This window comes from Podarcis pityusensis (genome assembly GCF_964106645.2).
Source record: "Podarcis pityusensis genome assembly, chromosome: 12".
Classification (NCBI taxonomy): domain Eukaryota; kingdom Metazoa; phylum Chordata; class Lepidosauria; order Squamata; family Lacertidae; genus Podarcis; species Podarcis pityusensis.
This window is the reverse complement of record NC_138037.1, coordinates 43911797-43926830: the sequence shown is the minus strand read 5'-3', so window position 1 is coordinate 43926830 and position 15034 is coordinate 43911797. Positions and strand designations below refer to the sequence as shown.

The 15034-nt window shown below is 40.1% G+C and overlaps 1 protein-coding gene across 9 annotated transcripts in view; it reads right to left on the bottom strand.

Moving 5' to 3' along the window:
* RBMS3 (RNA binding motif single stranded interacting protein 3) overlaps positions 1-15034 on the bottom strand; it is a gene marked incomplete at its 3' end in the record, with an annotated part of 764091 nt that overhangs the window by 77719 nt on the left and 671338 nt on the right. For all 9 annotated transcript variants that reach the window (XM_080974855.1, XM_080974854.1, XM_080974853.1 and 6 more), the window contains one exon: positions 10035-10081. In XM_080974855.1, coding sequence (XP_080830981.1) covers positions 10035-10081 — 47 coding nt within the window. The remainder of the gene's footprint in view (positions 1-10034; positions 10082-15034) is intronic.

Here is a 15034-nt window from a genome sequence, read left to right as displayed (position 1 = left end):
CAGGGAGGGTGGGTATAAATAAAATTATCATCATCATCATTATAACTTTGTAATACAGTGGTACCTCACAAGACGAATGCCTCGCAAGACAAAAAACTCGCTAGACGAAAGGGTTTTTTGTTTTTTGAGCTGCTTCGCAAGACGATTTTCCCTATGGGCTTGCTTCGCAATACAGAAACGTCTTGCAAGTTTGTTTCCTTTTTCTTAACACCGTTAATACAGTTGCGACTTGACTTCGAGGAGCAACTCACAGAACGCGGTGTGATAGCCTTTTTTGAGGTTTTTAAAGACTTTGGTGATTTTTGAAGCTTTTCCAAAACTTTCCCGACACCGTGCTTCGCAAGAGGAAAAAAATCGCAAGACGACAAAACTCGCGGAACGAATTAATTTCGTCTTGCGAGGCACCACTGTATATGGAAACATTACAATGGGGGGAAAACTTTCTTTTGAATGGTCAAATTATGTGCCTCCATATAGTTCTATTTGTTACAATATTACTAATGAATTAAGTTATAGTTTTCCTTTCCATGGGACCATATCAGTGAGGCCAGAGGCAGGTCTTGTCAACTAGGCAGCCCAGGACCTCCATACACACTTGCTGGGAGCCTGAAGGGCCCTGCCTGCTCCTCTCCACTTGGCTTGGGGTGGGGCCTGACAGGCTCCATAAAGGACTGCTGCTGCTGCTGCTGGGCAGAGAGGGCTCCGTTTTTGTTTTTCAAATTGCTTTTATTTTTTTTACCTATGTCATATTAAATTGTGATTGATATTGATGCTGTATTCTTAGTTTCAGATTTTATGATTTATGTGGAAATTGTTTTCCATTTGGTTGTGTGCTTTTTGATGTGTTTTATTTATTGCCCACGACTTTTGTTATACAGTGGATGCTCGGGTTGCGAACGTGATCCGTGCAGGAAGCACGTTCACAACCCGCAGCGCCGCATCTGTGCACGCGCGGCTTGCGATTCGGCACTTCTGCGCATGCGCAAAGCGCGATTTAGCGCATGCGCACCCGCCAAAACCCGGAAGTAACCCGTTCTGGTACTTCTGGGTTTCGGCGGGTCTGTAAGCCGAAAAAACGCAACCTGAAGCATCCGCAACCCGAGGTGTGACTGTACAGTGGTACCTCGGGTTACATACCCTTCAGGTTACATACGCTTCAGGTTACACGCTCCACTAAGCCAGAAATAGTGCTTCAGGTTAAGAACTTTGCTTCAGCATAAGAACAGAAATGGTGCTCCGGCAGCACGGCGGCAGCAGGAGGCCCCATTAGCTAAAGTGGTGCTTCAGGTTAAGAACAGTTTCAGGTTAAGTACAGACCTCCGGAACGATTTAAGTACTTAACCTGAGGTACCACTCTATTGGTAATTATGTAAATCTTGTCATGTTGTAAGCCGCGTTGAGCATTGTTTTACCTATGGGAAGGTGGCATACAAATAAAATGATGGTGTTGTTGTTGATGATGATGATGCTCCTCAGAAAGCTCACTTCGCTGCTGCTAACTCAGCGGTTTGACTTCACCCCTGGAGGCGCACTCCATTGTCTCTCGAGACCGACGGATGCCAACAAATAAATCCCTACTGCACTCCAGTTCTCTTGATTACTTGATAACAATTTGTCTAATAATTGGCAATAATATATTATCCTTGTTGTTCCACTCTCAGTATGAATTGATTTATAGTCTAAAGGTAAAGGGAGCCCTGACCATTAGGTCTAGTCGTGGCCGACTCTGGGGTTGTGGCGCTCATCTCGCTTTACTGGCCGAGGGAGCCGGTGTACAGCTTCCGGGTCATGTGGCCAGCATGTGGCAAACCAGAGCAGCAAACAGAAACGCCATTTACCTTCCCGCCGGAGCGGTACCTATTTATCTACTTGCACTTTGATGTGGTTTCAAACTGCTAGGTTGGCAGGAGCAGGGACCGTGCAACGGGAGCTCACCCCGTCGCGGGGATTCAAACCGCCAACCTTCTGATCGGCAAGTCCTAGGCTCTGTGGTTTAACCCACAGCGCCACCCGCGCCCCAGATTTATAGTCTACATGCATCCAAATACATAATTATGGGAGGGTGTTTTTTTTAACAATTATTAATAATCTTTTTTAAAAAACCTTAATTTTTGTTCAATTTATTTTAATCTCTAATAATATTAATAATAATAAAATACCCCACCCATCTGGTGGGGTTCCCCCAATCAAAGAAACAATCAAAGAACTAGAAACTTCCTTAAAAACTTTGTGTGGTTATTTATTAATTACATTTATTCACTGCTTCTTAAGAAAAAGCCCCAAAGCAACTTACAAATTCAGAATGCAAAGATACCATAAGCTGCTTATAGAATTTCTCAAGAATAACTAGACACTGCTGCACAAATACTGTCTGAAAAAGGAAATGAAATAGTCCATTTACTAACTAATTTGGAGAGGTGATATAAGAAACCAGAATCTTAAAAGCCAATCTCCCTGAGAGATGTGGATTTTAAAATATGGATTATATTTTTGCCAAGAAGAGCTGGCCACTGCTGATTCCTTAATACACAGTGATCAAACTAGTTTATTAATAGAAGAAATCTACTAATATAGTTTGATCAATATTATCAATCACCTACACTTTTTCTAGCCGCAGAGAAAGAATATGACTAGGTTGAATGGAATTATCTGATACATAAATTGGAATTATTTGGTTTTTGTTTGGGGTTACCACTATCTGTAAGGAAGCCTCTATTAAAATATGGGCTAATACTTATCAAATTTCTCTCTCTTGAGGCAAAGGGCAGGTATGCCCATTGAAGTCATAGGTGTTTGCACTGAGTATTCAGCTGTTTGAAATAGCAGTAAGAAATAATGCTAAAATAAAGGGTGTGGTGGTAGGAAAATGTATGTTAATAGTAGTAGTAGTAGTAGTAGTAGTAGTAGTAATTTTTATGTTGTGACTCTGAGAAAATAATTCTCCATGCAGATGACATATTGTATTCAGTGCAGGACAAATAACATGAAACATGTACCAAACCATATTTTATAACACATGCTATTTTATAACATTTATATTTCATAACATAAAAAATAGTAACGGTTGTAACAAAATGATAAACACCAAGTCTATTTCCAGATTCCATTAAAAATATTCAGGAGGTCTAAATTTGTTGCTGACTCTAGATCTAGCAGAATTGACAGTGCCTGGTGCATAAAGCTTGCCCTTTCTGATTAAATTTCTGCAGGATTCAAATAATTATTGTATTTTAGTGCCAAATCAAACAATCTCACCTAACACATTCAGGACCTTTTCAGTGGTGGTTCCCTGTTTGTGGAATGCCCTCCCTCGTGAGGTGCATGTGTCTTCCTCATTATTGACTTTCAGGAGAAATCTGAAAACATGTATTGCCTTCCAATAGTGGCCTGGATCCTATTTTTCCCCCTCTGTAAACAGAAGGAACCTCTTTTCAGGAAGGAGAGTTCCACACAAGTAAAGAGTCCTTGTGTAGGAGCAATTCTCATTACGTTAAAAGTCATGCCTTCTGTTCATGAACTCAAATCTCAGGATCCAAGCTACAGAATCCGCATAGAGATGTTTCTATTTGGAAAAGCTATGGTTTTGCAAAAATAAAATATTTAATGGAATGTAGTCATTTCATACGGTGATTTACTGAATGGAATGATGTTTTCCATTTCATAAAGTGATTTGTGTTGCCATGTGCATGCAAAGTGAAGAGAAATAAAGACCTCCCCAAAACACAGGTACAGTGGTACCTCAGGTTAAGTACTTAATTCGTTCCGGAGGTCCGTTCTTAACCTGAAACTGTTCTTAACCTGAAGCACCACTTTAGCTAATGGGGCCTCCTGCTGCCGCCACGCCGCTGGAGCACTATTTCTGTTCTCTTCCTGAAGCAAAGTTCTTAACCTGAAGCACTATTTCTGGGTTAGAGGAGTCTGTAACCTGAAGCGTATGTAACCTGAAGCGTATGTAACCCGAGGTACCACTGTACACAAAAATCTTCTTTGGTTCCCATATTTTCAAATTAGATCATGCATTTATAGTTAAGGGGGAAATATGGTCATTGGTCTGGTAGACAAAATGTATACATTATTAATGATATTGGATACCACATCCCATAATGTTAAAGAGGACAAGAAAAGAGCCTGCCCTCCAACATCTCCAGTACAATTTGAGAATGGAGTTGAAAACAGTCTTTCGGAAAATTGCGAGTTAAAAACATAAAGGAAGGTGATTATAAAACACCAGCGACATTTGAGTCCATGTATGTTAAGTAAAATTTAAATAAGGATAACTGCTGAAGCTAAGAACATGTTAAGTCAAATTTTGTTAATATGTATTTGGACTTCTTCAGCTAACAGCCTATATTGGATAAGAAATTTAAAATGTAATTTAAGAAGTTACAGGATAATATTTACCAACAGATATTGTTCTGATGCTTGTGAGGCACCTTCAACGAATGAATAACTATAATTTGGAAATGGTAATATGTTTACTTACTGCAGTATGCATATGCTGCTGAATATTGGGGTGGAACTGATCAGTCACCATTGCTGGATTGGTTTTTCTGGATCTGGGATCTTATATATAGGCCTAACGTTATAATCATATACACACTGACTTGAGAGCATAGTCATGTCTAAGACTGCACTGTAACGATTCAAATGAGAGAACTCGGTGGGACAATAGGTTTATTAAAAGATGGAGTTTATTAATCACTTATTAGAACTACTTGAATGACAACATAAATTTATATAAGCTTGTCCCTGATACCCTCCTGATTTTTTTAGACTATACCTCCCATCATTCCTGACCATTTGGCTGATGTGAGTTGGAGGAACAAACCTCTTGGGAGAGGCTGGTTTATTTTCTCTTGAAGTTTAGAGCTTACAGTTAATTAAAGTAAGCAATCGGGCATTTAGTTGTGTTAAGATGGGGACAGTGACAGGGAGAAAAAAAGAGGTCAAAAGTAATCTGACAGAAATTTCATTTCAGTAATAAATAAAAAGTAAGATTTCAAAATATGTGTGGCAAGCATACTAGGCTCTGGGAAGGGGTGGAGGAGAAGGGGAATTAAAGAAAACAGCAATAAATTTCTGTTCAGTACTGCCTACACACTAAATGCTTGACAACAAATGTCTGTGGTTTTAGCTTTCAAACATAGCTGGGTAATATTTTGCAGGTGTCCTATTTATGAGGTCATGAATGAGGAGATAGGAACATTTTACACACCACTGGTGCTCTTTGGTCATCAAGCAAGAGCCTTTTATTTTTTTAAAAACTGGGTTCTGAATGCATTTATATTTCATTGGCTCACCAGGAATATTGGCGAGTTCTCTCTATTTCATTAGCACTCCTGTGTTGGCCACTAGGAGTGGACACTGGTTCCCTGACAAATTTTGGTTTTAAGTACATAAGCAAAATGAATCTAGAGATGCTAAATGAAAATGATCAGTACATGATTATAGTACTGGGATTTATAGGGTACTCAGTTTGAAAATGAAATAAATGTAAGTAAGCCTGCAAGTAACCAGAACTGTGTTTTTTTGCTCTTTTCTGTTCTAATCCTTTCCATCACATGGACAATATTTCCCCTAAGAGGTTAAAAACATTGCCACTTAGATGGATGCAATGTAGATGAAAGACTGTAGTATACAAAGAGAGAAACGTCCTACTTGAACCTCCCAATACTCCTACCTGGGAATAAGCTCTTCGTGAATCACATTTGATGCGACTTTTGCAAAAATGGCTTGCTTAAGCCCAGGACTTGATAGGCAGCTAACCATTTCCTTTTCAGTTAAAGAGAAGCAGTTATCTAAATAGCATTTAAGCCTGGAAAATACATACTCAAGCAACAGCAAGGAGCAAAAAACATACACACACCACATGTCTCTCTCAGCTTTCATGTCAAGGACTTTTCACCGTAATAACTTGCAAATGCTCTCTTATAAGACTTAAGATAAAATAGGTATTCAGACGCTCATGCAGCTTCCTAAGTTTTCAGGAGGAGAAGACAAGATTTCGTTGCTTAAGGAGAATTCAGTGGTCTGGTAGGAAGGACATAGTACTTGGACGTAAACAAGTACTTGGACATAGTACTTGAACGTAAACAAGTTTTTTCCTTTATTCATTCCCTCTTAAAGAATTCATCTTTTTTCCTCTTCCCTCAATTTTCCATAACTCTAAGCCACCTTGGTTGGGTTTTGTATTTCTTTTGGCATTGAAAGGTGAGGAATACATACATTTTAAAAATTCTTCCTCACTCACTCGTAATTATTTCTACCAAGGAACGTTTAGAAATCCCATTTCAGACCAATGGAGAAGCAAAAGGATCAAAAGTTAATTCCCATTATCTCCTAGGTTGCCTGTTTTATAGCTTATACAATCTTTGTAAGAAGTTAAAAAGACATCCGAAGAGTTGGCACACTGGAACCTTGTCCTGTCTTTCTGGTTTCTCCAGAGCTTTCTAGTCCAAAAGAAAGACAACTTACTGCCCTCTTCACCTGCTGCTTTCTTAGCCTTAGCAAACCTCAAAAAAGGCTCTCTTCCATCTCTCACAGCAGCTAACTGCTCTGACCTTTGCATATTCTCTTCTAACACTGCTTCTGATTGACTCCACCAAATCTCACAAGATCATACAAGATCATACTCCACCAAATCTCACAAGATCATACAAAGGGTGTGGGTGACATTTTTCTAGCCTAAGGACCACATTCCATTCTAGGCAAAGCTTTCAGTGGCCACATATCAGCGGTGGGCAGAGGCAAAAGTGGACAACCTTTGTAAATTTTTCCTTTGTACAGCAGGCTAATTTTACACACACACCTCTCAATTCTCTATCCAGGTCAGCAAGCAGCATTATAGGAGTTCAAAGACATGAGTGTTTATCAAGACACTCAAAACTGGCTACTTTTCTTTTTTAAAAATGTATTTGATAAGAAAAACAAATATAATTCTCTAACTTCCAAATGTAAATTCTACCTTATTGCTAGAAGTGTATTGTTCTTTTATGATGTAAAGTTATGCTTCATGCTCTTAAAATGTTGTAAGCTGCTTGGATGTTCCTTATGTGGCAAGTGGCTAATAAATTGAATAAATAATGGTGAGGAGGATGATCATCTTAGCAACATGAGATTTACAATTCAAGCAGCTAGTGATAAATACATCTTTTTCTATATCCCAAACTGTTCTACTACAGCAGCATTTGTTATGCTATTACAGTAGTCCTAACTACAAACATTTTAGCTATGACAATATTGCTTTCAAACATAAAGAAATGCCATTTTCCAGCTAAACCTTTAGACCCCAGTCTCTCTTCCCATTACTCTACCATCATATCCCGCCCCCCCAAATTGTCTCCTAGTATTCCTCCTGTCAGTTCTGTTATCACTTGCTCCCACCCTCAACATACCAAAAGGGGTTTTCCTCAGTCAGTCCAGGGAATGCTCCCATGTCAACCAAGTGTACAATTCAAAATTACCTCAAAAAACAAGGCATCCATTTTCAATCAATCACAGAACAACTAAACAATAAAACAACAAGCCCATGGGATGTTACTACTGCCCCAGAAAACACTTCATTTTTTTTTTTTTTTTGTCACTTGAGAATTTTGAGTAAGTGCTCTGTTTCACAAGCACCAGCTGGATGTCTAAATGCTATGAGAACTTATTGGACCTGGCCCAGGACATTGTTAGTATGAAACAATGCAGCTCACCCCCTCTGCCATACATGTAGGCTCTTCTAACTAATAATGGTTTCACTTGTCTCTTTTAACGCTCAAAAGGTTTTGAAATCAGGAACACTCAATATCAGTTGAAATTGGCATCCAGACACATAATCCCAATGAATTAATAGACAAGAAAATACTCTAGTTCATAAAATGTGTTGTGGGAGTGTAAGGTTCCTTGTATGGCAAAACAGGAAAAAAGGCATAATGAATTGTTTTTTAAAACCCAGTAAGTTCCACAATCTGACATGGCAGACTTTAAAAGCATGTGGCTAGGGTGGCGCTGTGAGTTAAACCACTGTGCCACTTGGGCTTGCTGAACGAAAGGTCGGTGGTTCGAATCTCCGCTCCCGTTGTTCGGTTCCAGCTCCTGCCAACCTAGCAGTTCGAAAGCATGCAGTGCAAGTAGATAAATAGGTACCGCTGTGGCGGGAAGGTAAACGCCGTTTCCGTGCACTGCTCTGGTTTCACCAGAAGCGGCTTAGTCATGCTGGCCACATGACCCGGAAGCGGACAAACACCGGCTCCCTCAGCCTTTAAAGAGAGATGAGCGCTGCAACCCCAGAGTCGTTTGTGACTGGACTTAATTGTCAGGAGTCCCTTTACCTTTTATATGGAGTAACACACCTGACAGGAGATCATTTATTTATCTGTAACTACACTCCGCAATCGTAATTTTGTTCTTTGATATACTAACATCTTTGGTGTATATACACAGGCTACAAGGACAGATTTACAAATGTCCTTAACAAGGTAACACCTGGTTTACAACAGAGTTCTTCAGGACACATTGCTGATAACTAGCAGGCAACTCACATATTTCAACGTCTACATCACAGAAGGAAGCCACGGTTGGGAAATGCATCATCGTTTCTCCTACACAGGCTGTATTTCAGTGCCAAAAAATTCACTACCACTATGTCTTTATGAAGTTCTACAACGCCAATGCCTCATATTTATCCTCAGAAATAAACATTATCTCCTTGCATGGCATGCCCATAGGTAGTTCTGACAAAAAGCTCATGAACAATATCCCTGGGCTAACATAAAGCTTAAGTATTACCAAGCATTATTACATTGGAGGCTTTCATTGCTGTGATATCAGATTAGAAATGAGAAAGATGAGTTGGAGCCAGGAAGTCTGTTTTACAATAACCATGCGCAACCCTTTCTGTGGATGACAAGGCAGGGAAAGATGTCATCCATCAAGTTCTCTAGAGAGGGCTGTGTGAGAGGGAGCCAGTGAGAGTGCTGAGAGGAAAGAACCATCATGAATCAAAAGCCCAGTACAACCTCCAGTTTCTTGGAAATTCAAAGGAGAAATTCTGAGGCAGGATTCTGGTGATGAGATCTGGTGATAACCCTGCTTGGAAGTCACCAACCCATGCATGGAAACAACCAAAAATGGCTCCCACATACATGTATTGTGTATAAATAATAAATTATAAATCATTATTATAAATTATTATTATGATGCCTACTTTATGTGCACATGGAGAATCTCTCTCTCTGATAGAACGAGAAGCCAATGTGAATTGCGATGTTGTCATGGAGATTGTCCACACAGGAAAATGTATATTATTGAGAAGCTTACAATTTTATCTCAGTCACTCCCCACGAATGGGAGTACTTTAACTTTCAAGGGAGCCATTACTCCAGAGTAAAAAATGTTTCTCTTCAAATGAGTGGATCTTTCTCCAAGAGGGTGGAGGATGGGGTTTGGGACATTTGCTAGTTTTCGCTAAAAGATGACCAGAAACACCTTTAAATGGTTGTTTGGAAGTGTAAAATGCACTGATAAACGCTGCCTGACAAATACCAAGAAGAAGAAGAAGAAGAAGAAGAAGAAGAAGAAGAAGAAGAAGAAGAAGAAGAAAGACCTTTGGTATGAGGGGCATTCAGGGGAGAAATGATCCTTCCCTAGTCCTGAAGATAATTTGAATATGTATGCTTCTTGAGTGAAGGAACTAGGCATACTGAGGGAACTATCTACTGCCAAAACATATCTGCTGTCAGGGAAAGAGAATGACTCCTTCTCCAGAGAACGTACAAACCTACGTAAATCTGCAGTTGCCAAATGGATATGAGAAAAGGCTTCACAGTCAACTAGATGATATAAACAACAGGATGCAAAAAGGGGAAAAAAGAAAACTAGCATTTATGTTTGACAAGCTAGCTTAAATTTGTTTTCAACAGCATTTTTGTGGGTGACTTGTTCTTTAAATGATTTTTTTTTTTTTTTTTGCTGCTGGAAACCAGTCGGGGGCAGGGGGAGATCATGTTGCTGTGTAGTATTTTTTAAATAGTAAAGTATATGCTACTTACCCATTCTGAATAGCGGCCGTGGGGTCATATGTCAAGGCCATGCCAGCCTGTACACAGTTAGGGGGGAAAACAGAAGGTTAATCTTTTTATATCACACATACACACAACAACCAACGAAAAAGGGGAGAAATTAGTGAACCCACTATATAATCCTTTTTTCCCATTTTTTGACTTAAATTGACTTTTAGTGCTTTTAAAAACTTGCATTCTATTGATGTCAGTTTCGTGCTGTGCCAAACACTGCTTCTATTTTCACAAAAGTCTTCATTCACCATAAAAGAGGCATTGTTGTTTTTTTCTGTCTCTCTTGCCAAGAGCGGAGGAACTTAGAAGAAATGTTGTGGTGTCTGTGTGCAGGTTGTGCTTCACAAATGTGAGTGGTGCCTGGGTGGTCTTTTTCCGCTTTGAGTTAAAACAAAACAAAAAAACAAAACAAAAAAACAAAGAAAATTCCGTGCATGGCTCTTTATAAAACGGTATATCATGGCAAGCCCTCCATGGCTGACAATTTCATCCCCCAACGTTGTGTGACTGTTGTTGGACTCCAGTTCCCATCAGCCACAGGCAGTATGGCCAATGATCAGGAATGATGAGGTTGGATTCCAGGAACCTTAGGAGGGTTGAAAGTTGTAATATTTCTCTGGAGTTTATGAAAGCCCCATTTGTGCTTAGAGGGGTTTGAGGTTCTTTGTACAAAGCTTATATCCTAGAATCCCCATGTGGCTACAGAATGGTCTTTCTAGGAAGCAGCGCCAGAATGTACTACGTTATATGAGGAGCTCATAGGTGCAGGGAGAGACCTCAGGAATTGTGGTGTTTTTTTGTAATGAAGTAGAAAAATAACCATTTGGCCACTTCATACATTCAGTAAGCAATGTGCAAAGTTCTCTCCTTCACTCTCCTTGCAAACCACTTGGTTCACCTTCACCCTCTTGAATTGCCCCCAAAGATGGAGGTGAAAGATGCAACACCATGTAGATATTTTTATTCTCCAAGAAATAGGATACAATTGCCCGGTAAATGTGTTCTGTTTATTTCCACTGATTTGCACCTTCTGTGCTGTCTGTTATTTTATTTTTCTTTAGTTGAATGTGTCAAGCATTTAAAATGCTCGGTTCAGAGCCCATGACAGCAATCATGCTTTTCTGTATCGGAGACTTTAATCCTGTTGTGGATCAGAGCCATAGCTAGGTGATCTTATGCCCCTGGCAGAACCATCCAGATAGCACCCCCTAGCTATGGACAAATGAACTCGTCTTTCCACCTCTCCTCCAACCCCCCCTCCACCCATTCAATTCCTCACACACTTCACCTTGTAATGAATTTTTTCACAGAAAATCCAATATTTATTTTTTTAACCAATTTTGAGCCCCCCCTCGCCTGCACCCCTGGAGGGGGCCTTTCTCATCACCCCCTAGCTGCAGCCCTGCCCCTTATAGACCATGACTAGGATACAAACTACAACAGTTAAATGGTGCAAAATGTAAGTTTGTTCACATTTATTTCCTTCTTACAGACAAATGATCAGTTACTAAACCAGCAAAACTATGTTGAGACACAATAATTATTAGGCCTGGCCAGTTATGTTCAGTGGTACTGTATTGACAACATTACCCCAGTGACTTGGGATGTTGCTTTTAAACCAGCAAAAACAAGATAAAACTGCAATGCTGGTAACAGCAACCACTGACATCGCAAAATACAGTTGTGCTACATATTACCCCGTTTATTCTGCTTACTCAATGAGCAGGGTGTTCAGATCGTGTGATAATGTTTAAAATGTAAAAGGAATCAGAGGAACTGAGTGTCAACTCTTAATGCCAACCGTGGGCCAATCATACAATGCAATCCATACCATTATTGGTTATTTCCCTTTTGACTGACAGTACTGACTGGCAGAGCCAGCGTAGTATAGTGGTTAAGAGCGGTGGACTCGTAATCTGGGGAACCGGGTTCGCGTCTCCGCTCCTCCACATGCAGCTGCTGGGTGACCTTGGGCCAGTCACGCTTCTCTGAAGTCTCTCAGCCCCACTCACCTCACAGAGTGTTTGTTGTGGGGGAGGAAGGGAAAGGAGATTGTTAACCGCTTTGAGACTCCTTAAGGGGAGTGAAAGGCGGGATATCAAGTCCAAACTCCTCCTGTAAACTGATAGACAGTGTGTCATCAGAGGTCTATATGCCTTTTGTATGCTTGTCTCCATCTTCTTCAGTTGGAAAAATAAAAGCAAACAGCCTGCCTACTGGTATGAACTTGTAATTTAAGTACAATGTCAGCCTGACAAGGTGAGCCATACAGAGGAGGATGACTGGCACACATAATGACCCAAATAAATGAGATGGACTATAACTTGAAAGCCCAGCCAGAAAGCGAGATGCCAGGTAGAAAGTAAACAATAAGGAACTGGAAACTAATAAGCATGTGGTAGACACATAAGGAAGAGAAGAGAAGAGCAAATGGGTCACAGGAATTGTTTAAAAGTTGTTAGAAACATGGGGGATGATTTGGCAAAAAAAGAAAAAGAAAATAAATAAACAGAAAGCGAATAAACCTTCCTCATTGTAAGTATTCTGAGCTAGAAGTTCTTTGAAGAAGAAAGGGATGAAGCCAACGGTCCAAATGAGATTTGGTTTAAACATTCCTGTAGTAAAATAAGCTTTACTCAGTGGGTGAGTTAACTTGGCACTGATCTTTCTTTTGATAATTTATGATAGTTTTAACTTTAAAAAAAAATACTGTGCGATTAAAAGGCTTACAATTTTTTAAAAAAAATAAAAAACATTTTAAATAATAAATCAAACATTTAGACATAGCATGTTATGAACATACAGCTGTACGTTCAAGAAATAAGATGTTCTCCCCAATGAAACACGCTGAGAGACACTCATTTCAATGTACATATTCTCACTGATATGCTATGAAAATAATGTTTCTGGCTTCTATTAAGGTTGTGTGTGCAGTTTTGAGTAAGACCTGTATGGGACTGAGTTAGGCCAAACCAAGTCAGCTCCAAATCCACAAACATGTTTATATAAAAAAATGGTTCAGGAATTCAGAATTCTTTCCTAGCAGTTATCCCCTGCTAAGCTCTGTTGCCTCTTACTAGGCAATCCCTAGGATTACCTTTGATGCTGACACCCTTTTTTGAAAATGGCTTGTATTTAAAACCACACTGCGCGTAGCTGCAGAATACATTTCAATGCACACTGCATGAAAAATAAACATGACATTAATGGAACTAGTGTATTTGATTTTAATACAGTGACTGTTCCGATCTATTATAAATGCTTACAGCTGACATTTCCAATACCGGGTGCTCAGAAATGGTAGCCATTTATGTTAACATTAGAGAAGCTTGATGAATTTGATCTTTGTGAATTAGGTTGTGAAGTAATCTGATCTGCACTCCTCGGACTAATATGCAGATTGAAATATTACCACCCTTCTGATTTTGCACTCTTCCAAATTCTCCTCAGCTCAAAAAAATTCCAAAATGCATTTAACGAATATATTTTAGGATACAAATATTTAGAAGTGTACATATATATATATTTGGAAAGTTTGTTTTATTTATTTTTATGTATTTATATGCATTATGTACATATTTTCATTTTAAGAAATAAAATAAAAATGTACATCAATGCAAAATCAGGAAGAAATGGATTTATGAACACAAAATAGGCACACGTCCTGAACTGAACCATGTTCTCCTTGTAGCTATCACTGCTACCTGCTAGCTCATTGTATGAGAACAGGGAACCAGATAAGAGAGGCAGCTGGAGAGGGTGTCAAGGGGCTCTGATCCATGATGGACCTTCTGCCAAGATGTCATCAGGCACATAATGATATCAACTCTTGATGTTAGCCCTAGCAATAATGAAAGGGGAAAGGAGTAGGCTCACTGGGAGGGGGAGGCATTCTTTCCATACACATCTTATTCTGTTCCTCACTAATTTTGCTTTGGTTGAAGCACAAAAAAAGCAAAAATTAACTAGATACTGAAGGAGTTAAGAAGCTTGGAAAGATTAAGCCTACACCCAATCTGATGTGAACGTTATGAGTCCTTAAAGATCTTTTCCAGCATTTGTTATCTTCTGATTTGTACTATTTATTACAGTATCTCCTGACTGTCTCAAGGAGAAACATTGCTGTAATGGATTTAGGGGTTGCGTAAGTTGCCGCCACTCCTGGTGAGGTTACCTGGTTAAACCCTTTCTGACTGAACAGCCTCCAGCATCGTGACTGTCTCAGTCGCTGGCAGAATCCATCAGTGGGCGTTTCTTAAACTTCTTCCAGCACAAAAGTTCCTTGACGCCTAGTCTCCGCCTAGACTCCCTGCGCGGAAGCCTTCTGCGCAGGGAGGGTGTGGGCAGCGGAGGACCCGTACTCTCTCCGCTGGTCTCCGGCGAGGAGTCTTGGAGCCTCCTCTCCGATTCCCCCATCTGCCCCCCTTCTCTACTGGTGTTACGCTGATTTCCTTCCCCAGCGGATGGGCTGCCTCTCTCTCTACTGGGACCCTCTCCGCCATCCCTCTGGAGCCTTCCCTCCGCCTCTAGCTCCGATGGCAGTTCCCTGACAATTGCTTTATAGATGCATCTCCCAGATTAGCTCCAAATCACCTGGTATTCCAACCGAGGGCCAGCAAAATCCCCAAAATCTATGCTCCATAGGTCTGAGGACCTGCAAGTGAATGTATGAAATACAAGAACCACGTGTGCTTTGTGCACTGGAACTATTTGAACTGACACAGCTAAACATTATGGCTGTGATCCTAAATGTAATTAAGTGGAAGTAAATTCCAAGGAAATCAGCACGACTCAAGTGCTTAGGGTTGAGACATATGGAAATGTTCTGCCAGGATTTTCTGTTCTATTTCTCACTAGCCTTATTTCTCTCCCTCCTATAGACCACCACTGCTTATTTTCTGACTCACTACAGAGCAAGCATCCATAGTATGCGCCAATATTCATGATGAAAGAGAGAAGTTACCAGAGATACCAAC